General features: G+C 41.7%; 2 protein-coding genes across 2 annotated transcripts in view; one reads left to right on the top strand and one right to left on the bottom strand.

The window, feature by feature from the left end:
- Nucleotides 1-8,086, top strand: part of LOC143915157 (uncharacterized) — a 510,169-nt gene that overhangs the window by 179,936 nt on the left and 322,147 nt on the right. The window lies entirely within an intron of this gene.
- Nucleotides 4,940-6,738, bottom strand: LOC143915154 (uncharacterized). Its single transcript, XM_077435627.1, has 3 exons — nt 6,437-6,738; nt 5,083-5,925; nt 4,940-5,039 (listed from the first exon to the last, which is right to left on the bottom strand). The coding sequence occupies exons 1-3, from the start codon at nt 6,500-6,502 to the stop codon at nt 4,980-4,982; spliced, it is 969 nt and encodes a 322-aa protein (XP_077291753.1). The 5' UTR covers nt 6,503-6,738; the 3' UTR covers nt 4,940-4,979.

Here is an 8,086-nt window from a genome sequence, read left to right as displayed (position 1 = left end):
GTACACAGGTTTACGGACTTCTCTGCATCTTTGGAGTAGTGTTTTCATACAGAAAAGGGCCTCTCGGGTACCCAAGCCTTGTCTGAACCCAAACTGCTCTCTGCTAATCGCCTCTTCACACCGTGAGTAAATTCTGCCCTGTATTATCTTTAGTAGGATCTTCAATGTGTGACTCATTAGGCTAATTATTCTGAAGTCGCTACACGTCCTCGCGTTACTCTTTTTGGGCAACGGGATAAATATGGATTGTAACCAATCGCTAGGTACTTCGCCTGATAAATATATTTTATTATAGAGTTTTGTTAGATTTTCTATGTTATCGTCGTCCAATAACTTGAGAAATTCGGCAGGAATCAGATCCGGTCCAGTAGCTTTCCGACTCTTTGCTAGTTTTATAGCATGTTCCACTTCGGATTTCAATATATATGGTCCCGTTTCTGGATCTTCAATATGCCCTCCGGTTTCTCTATTGTCTTTAAAGAGCAATTTTGTGTACTCGGTCCATTCTGATTTCTTCTCATCCATATTTAAAATGATTTTTCCATCTTTATTCCTAAGGAGTATGAAATCTTTTTTTCTGAATGATCCTGTTGCTTCTTTTAGTTTTTTATGTACGTTAAATTCGTCGTGTTTTTACGATGTACTATGTTGTAGTTATTAATTTTAATTTGTTATTGGTTGTATGTTTTAAAAAGCAATTTGCTATTAAATAAATAAATATACTTTGGCAAAGAATCCATTATCGATTTAAAAAATTGTGATCTAAAAAGTCACGAAAAGAATTCACCAGAGAAAGAGAACATCTGTGATTTATTTATTTTTTAATTGGTGATTCTTCAACGATTCAATGCTGAAATCAATTATTTCAGGTATATATATTGTGTTTTATATATTTATACATACATATACTCGTACATATGTGTAACACAAAAGCAAGCAACATAAGTTTTTTATGATTTTTAGCCTCTTCTAAATAAATAATATTTTACTTTTGTTGTTTATTTACAATATTTTACTTATATTGTAAAGCACATTTTTTTGTAAGATGTGTAATACAAGCATTGTTAATAATTAGCCAATCTCCGAATTTTTTAAATCAACTTTATACTATATTTACATGATTAATCATAAATCGGGATTTATTTCAGCAGAGAAAGGTTTAGAAACATATTGAAGCTGCCACAAACATATGTACTTATGTATGTAAGTAATCAGGCCCAGTTCGTGGCTATATGGTGCCCCTAAGCAGATTGGTTTCAACGCTCTCCCCCCCTTAAATTTTTAAACAATAAATTTCATGGAAGTTCTTGAAATTTTATGTTGAAGAAAAATATATTAAGAGGGCTGTACAGCCGAAACCTTAATTTTGTTACCGTTCCTTTCTTCGATATATATATTGAGTGTATGCATATATTGAGTGAATGCGACAATATATATCAATATATATATATTGAGTGAATGCGACAGTTGCGCTTCGACCAGATAAAACGTATTTTAAATTGACAAAATCGAGGTTTCGTATTCTCCTATTTTCTCCTCCAAAACTGGACCAATTTTTAAAAAAAATTCATCATCGGTATGAGAAAGATACTTTCTGTGCATCTATCGGCGTATTTTTTTTTAAATCTACCGTTAAATAAGCACGCTGGACTCGTTTCGTGGGTGTAAAAAAGAGGCGATTTTATAGATGTTTGGCGGCTCCTAGCTCCTATAAAAAATAATTAATCAAAAAAATAAAACGATAGATGCATCCCAATGGTGGATATCCATAGCATATTAAAAAATAATTTCTCTAGTGCCATAATTGAGGAAGGGAGAAGTATTGTACGTTTGTATGGACAAGGCGCTGCTGTTCAGCCTTCTTAAGACACAAAATAAATTAAAATTTTTTTCTTCAAAATAGACACGTTTTATGTGTAAAAATGAATGAAATACGGATAACTATGAACAAACTCGGCAATGAAGATATTAATTTATGTTTAACAATGAATTGAAGAATTTTATAGAGTGATATTTCTAATTTCGAATTTGATTGGTTAAGATATTTAATTTCGTGAAGCAAATCCATCCCTGATATCTACATACATATGTTTCAGCGGTATTTTATATAAAATACAATTCCAAATTACCATTTGTACTGACGACAGTTTGCTGTTTTATAAGTGATATTTGACAGTCAACTTCCTGCGTTCCTCGTAAATTATAATATTTTACAATCAGTATTGTTATTTCGAGTAGAAAAATAAGGTTGAATATAGAATGTTTTATAAGTTCGGGAAAAGCAAAATTATTTTTTCAATTTAATATTAAAAAAAAATAAAAAAAATGGGGGCGCCTCGCAGCGCCCCTTGTTTATGGCGCTCTAGACACGTGCCGCATAGTCTGCTGCACCTTTGAGCCCGCCCTGTAAGTAATCATAGCTCTATAACTTTGCATCACAATATAAAATTGTATTATGATAAAGTTATTTTCCTTTTAAAATATAACATGTGATTTAAGAAATAAAAAATAATTGGAAAAACATACATATAATAGTAGCGGTATACTATAAGCATTCATACACGATGATAATATAAATTTTCTGAAATAAGATCTGTAGGAATATAGCACCACTTGTACTGTTTTATGTTTTCACCTATTTCCCCCATCGAACTCGAGCTGTACAAATGGCATCATCGCGTCCTGTTTGAATACATAAAGTCGACCTTGGCCGAAGTACCTCCATTCGAACTAAAGCAAAGACACCATAAATTCGCTCCGGATTCGCAATCACGAGTACACGGGAACTCCCAATAAGCCAAGCAATTACGCATCAAACAGCACGCAAAGGAAGACCTTGCCCCTGTAGGAATCTTCCACAGCGTGATCTCACCAGCCGGGCAACGCGTTGCATAATCAACGACTATATAAACCAGTGCATCGTCCCCAGATGATGTCAGTAAGCTTCGGGAGCTCGACCTGGCTCATTCCTCCGAAGCAACTATATACTTCTCCGTACATACAATAACACCTGTATTAATCGAGCAACGAAGATCGTCTTCAAACTCAACCGAGTTTCCATAGGCCGGGAAACGGTTGAAACTTATTACCCACCCGCCCTATAAATCATTTGTCCATTATTTTGTGTGGCGGGCGAATAACTTTTTGAAAGCGTTCATACAATACTTTGAAACAGTTCAATCGGTAGAAAAACCGTTCGTAAATGCATTTTGGCAGGCAGCCGCAGGATAGATACTGTGGCGGCTCGCTATACGACATGGTCGAGTTTGGTTACCTTCCTGCGAGTGGGGACCAACTCGGCTGGGTTCGGAGAGCGGCTACTCACTCTGCCTTCAGCTGTCATAAATAAAACACGTGCATTAACATGCCAGTCGTCTCATTCGTTCATCCCCCATAATACTATAGGGGATAGACGAATGAGACGACTGGCATGTTGAATGCACGTGTTTTATTTATGACAGTTGAAGGCAGAGTGAGGTAGCTAACTCCGAACACAATCGAGTTGGTCCCCACTCGCAGGAAGGTGACCAAACTCGACCATGTCGTATAGCGAGCCGCCACAATACTATTGAAATGTAATCGAAGCTAATGAAATGATTGTTAGTTTCAATTTCGAGTCAGTCACAAACGTCAAACATTAAATTAAAGAATACTCGAATGAAACGTGGACTATCGTAGTGTGCGTGATCCAAAGATGGAACGCTTGCTGGTGACTGGCGGATGCTAGTGTTGCATCTTACTCTTTTACTATGTGCGATGTGAGACAGCGTCTCCTTTGTGCAGCATGGAATCGAGTTTGTACATATGCCCCCCGAAAGTTTTTTTACGGCCCAATGATCCAAAATAATTTGTCTTATGGTGCTTACGGACTAAACCAACGACGATTTTGGGCCAACTTTTTAACCAGCAGTAGCGTACAAAATATCGAAATAAAAATTAAATTTTAAAATTGAAATTAAATATCAAAATCAAGCTAAAGAGCGAGATTGAGCTAAAATTAGATCATAGTTGATGTTTTGAATTACAACAATGTTTTAAATTACGACGATACCGCATTTAAAACCAGAGAAATATTATAATTTCTCTGCATACGAGCGAAAAAAAAAATTGTTAAAGTCGTCACGAGATGTTACTGTATTTCCACGTGGATGATCGATAAAAAAAAAACAATTCATAAAAAAACGCGGTGTCGGATGTCGGTGATTTGTCAAAGGGTTTTTTTTCTTTCGTCGAAATAAAATTAATAATCACACATTATCCGATAAATTTTACTTCTGAAATGATTTAATTACCTGATTTATTTCGACGAGAGAAACAATTGAAGAATAAAAAAATCCGTTTGATGTGACCGACAACACCCCGGGTTAGCTTCCATCGTTGGATCACCCATACTAATACATGATATATTCTCAGTAACTGCGCATTACGGGGAAGTAAAAATAATAATTCTTTGATTTTTTTTCGATCTTAGTGCGTATCTTCGTAAGTCAAAACATCTTCGACAAACAAAAGTCGAGGATTACCTGTATGTGATTGTTGATGATCTAATTTTAGGTCTGTAGGCGGGGTACGATGTGTTGACCGTATCCCGGCCTAACGAAACACTGTTGTGTGGTTCAAAGATGGGGTCACCAATGTAGGCGGGGTAGCGATGTGTTGACAGCGCTGTTGGATGATCAGAAGGTTGCGTAGATCACGTCGGAGTAGTACCAATGTAGGCGGGTTACATGTGTGTTGACCGTATCCCGGCCTAACGAAACACTGTTGTGCTAGTTTTATAAAGTTTTATTGTTTGCCTATGGTTGTACAAAGGTATGGTATTTGTGGGCAAAAGTATGTCGTTCAGCGGTCTCTGGATATGGTAGAGTGTCGCTGGCTCAGCATTCAGCTATGTACGGAAGGTCTCTGGATACGGCAGTGTGTTGCTGGCTCGTCCGGCTGGTTGATCTTCCAAGTCCGCGTAGTGTAGTGGTGGCTGGTCAGGAGCTGTATGTTGACTGGTCTGCTGCTGTGTGTCGACGCTTGCTGCTGTGGGTCGACTGGTCTGGTGCTGTGTGTCGACGCTTGCTGTTGTGGGTCGACTGGCGTTGTTTGGGTTGTACCTCCTTTTATAGTGTTTTTGGAATGCTTGGTGGAAGTGGTTATTGACGCGTACGAGAGGAATTTTGTTTTCGTCGAGGCGTCGAATTTTCTGGAATGCTTGATGGAAGTGGTTATTGACGCGTACGAGAGGAATTTTGTTTTCGTCGAGGCGTCGAATTTTCTGGAATGCTTGGCGCCTTTCCGCTCGATGTATTTTAATGGTGGCGGCGTGTTTCGACCGTTTTGGTTCCACTCGACTGGTAGGGGCGTTCCGCCTGAGTTTAATATAACGACTGCAGGTGCATGTCGTCTGGGTTTCGGGAATGTAGTTTGTTGTTGCGGAATATTCTCGAAGGTTTCGATGACGATGACGACGACGAGATTCCTACATGGCTCTCCGGTGAGTGTTAGCGATGTGTGTGATTTTGTGGGAATCTTGATGTGTTGGAGTCTGTTGACTCGATGGCGTCGTTGTTTGTCCGGTTGTGCTGGAGAAAGTTGTCTCAACAGCGGGTCTTGTGTTGCATGCCGGTCCAAGTCTTGTTCTCTACCAGGTTGCTTATTTTGGGCGAGCTGCGTTGGTAGTGAAGGTTTGTGATGGCTTGGATGGTGCTGTTGTGCAGGCTGCTGTGTTCTGCGTGGAGTCATTCGCGTGACTGTTTTGCTGGTGGTGCTGAAGTTAGTTGTCTCGGCAGCGGGTCTTGCGTGAAGAACGTTGGTTGACGAAGTGCGTTGAGTGCTGGTCTTCGTTGGTTGTGCTGGAGTTAGTTGTCTCGACAGCGGATCTTGCGTGAAGAACGTTGGTTGACGAAGTGCGTTGAGTGCTGGTCTTCGTTGGTTGTGCTGGAGTTAGTTGTCTCGACAGCGGATCTTGCGTGAAGAACGTTGGTTGACGAAGTGCGTTGAGTGCTGGTCTTCGTTGGTTGTGCTGGAGTTAGTTGTCTCGACAGCGGATCTTGCGTGAAGAACGTTGGTTGACGAAGTGCGTTGAGTGCTGGTCTTCGTTGGTTGTGCTGGAGTTAGTTGTCTCGACAGCGGATCTTGCGTGAAGAACGTTGGTTGACGAAGTGCGTTGAGTGCTGGTCTTCGTTGGTTGTGCTGGAGTTAGTTGTCTCGACAGCGGATCTTGCGTGAAGAACGTTGGTTGACGAAGTGCGTTGAGTGCTGGTCTTCGTTGGTTGTGCTGGAGTTAGTTGTCTCGACAGCGGATCTTGCGTGAAGAACGTTGGTTGACGAAGTGCGTTGAGTGCTGGTCTTCGTTGGTTGTGCTGGAGTTAGTTGTCTCGACAGCGGAATTTGTGTGGAGACTGTTGGTTAGCGAAGTGCGTTGAGTGCTGGTCTTCGTTGGTTGTGCTGGAGTCGGTTGTCTCGACAGCGGGTCTCGTTTTGCGTACCAGTCCGAGTTGTTCTTTTCTACCATGTTGCTTATTCTGTCTAGGCTACGTTGATAGTGAAGGTTGGTGGTCTGGACGATGTTGTTGTGCAGGCGTTGTGCTGATTGTGCTGGAGTTAGTTGTCTCGACAGCGGCTGTGTTGTGTTGGAGCTAGTTGGCTCAGTGGCGATTTGTTTCGCCGGTTGTGCTGGAGTGTGTTGACTCAACAGCGGGTTGTGTTGGTAGCTGGTCCATATGTACTTTCACACCATGTTACTGTTGCTTTGTAGGCTGCGCTGTGGGCTGCTATGTAGGCTGCGATGTGGGCTGCTATGTAGGCTGCGATGTGGGCTGCTATGTAGGCTGCGATGTGGGCTGCTATGTAGGCTGCGCTGTTGACTGCTGTCGTGGCGGCTGTTGGTTGTTGTGGAGGCTGCACTGTGGGCTGCCGTGTTGACTGCGCTGTTGACAGCTATGTAGGCTGCGATGTAGGCTGCTATGTAGGCTGCGCTGTGGGCTGCGATGTTGACTGCGCTGTTGACTGCTATGAAGGCTGCGTAGTTCAAAGATGGGGTCACCAATGTAGGCGGGGTACGATGTGTTGACCGTATCCCGGCCTAACGAAACACTGTTGTGTGGTTCAAAGATGGGGTCACCAATGTAGGCGGGGTAGCGATGTGTTGACAGCGCTGTTGGATGATCAGAAGGTTGCGTAGATCACGTCGGAGTAGTACCAATGTAGGCGGGTTACATGTGTGTTGACCGTATCCCGGCCTAACGAAACACTGTTGTGCTAGTTTTATAAAGTTTTATTGTTTGCCTATGGTTGTACAAAGGTATGGTATTTGTGGGCAAAAGTATGTCGTTCAGCGGTCTCTGGATATGGTAGAGTGTCGCTGGCTCAGCATTCAGCTATGTACGGAAGGTCTCTGGATACGGCAGTGTGTTGCTGGCTCGTCCGGCTGGTTGATCTTCCAAGTCCGCGTAGTGTAGTGGTGGCTGGTCAGGAGCTGTATGTTGACTGGTCTGCTGCTGTGTGTCGACGCTTGCTGCTGTGGGTCGACTGGTCTGGTGCTGTGTGTCGACGCTTGCTGTTGTGGGTCGACTGGCGTTGTTTGGGTTGTACCTCCTTTTATAGTGTTTTTGGAATGCTTGGTGGAAGTGGTTATTGACGCGTACGAGAGGAATTTTGTTTTCGTCGAGGCGTCGAATTTTCTGGAATGCTTGATGGAAGTGGTTATTGACGCGTACGAGAGGAATTTTGTTTTCGTCGAGGCGTCGAATTTTCTGGAATGCTTGGCGCCTTTCCGCTCGATGTATTTTAATGGTGGCGGCGTGTTTCGACCGTTTTGGTTCCACTCGACTGGTAGGGGCGTTCCGCCTGAGTTTAATATAACGACTGCAGGTGCATGTCGTCTGGGTTTCGGGAATGTAGTTTGTTGTTGCGGAATATTCTCGAAGGTTTCGATGACGATGACGACGACGAGATTCCTACAGGTCAATCTCGAAAATTCATTTAAATTGTGCATGTTCTGTTTTAACTTTCAATATTTAATTTTAATTTTAATATAATGATTATAATTTTATTTTTAATATAATGATTATAATTTTATTTTGATACTTGAATTTAA

The sequence above is a fragment of the Arctopsyche grandis genome, chromosome 8 (assembly GCF_051622035.1).
Source record: "Arctopsyche grandis isolate Sample6627 chromosome 8, ASM5162203v2, whole genome shotgun sequence".
NCBI classification, from domain to species: Eukaryota; Metazoa; Arthropoda; class Insecta; order Trichoptera; family Hydropsychidae; genus Arctopsyche; species Arctopsyche grandis.
The sequence above is the reverse complement of the archived record's forward strand: the minus strand, read 5'-3'. Positions and strand labels throughout refer to the sequence as shown.

What these genes read in the sequence shown, in the direction of transcription:
- LOC143915154 (XM_077435627.1), bottom strand. Translation starts at nt 6,502, where the DNA reads ATGGTAGAAAAGAACAACTCGGACTGGTACGCAAAACGAGACCCGCTG. An exon ending in TGTCGAGACAACCGACTCCA is followed by an intron (nt 5,926 to 6,436) that starts GCACAACCAACG and finishes AACTAACTCCAG; the next exon opens with CACAACCAACGAAGACCAGC. An exon ending in GTACAACCCAAACAACGCCA is followed by an intron (nt 5,040 to 5,082) that starts GTCGACCCACAA and finishes GCACCAGACCAG; the next exon opens with TCGACCCACAGCAGCAAGCG.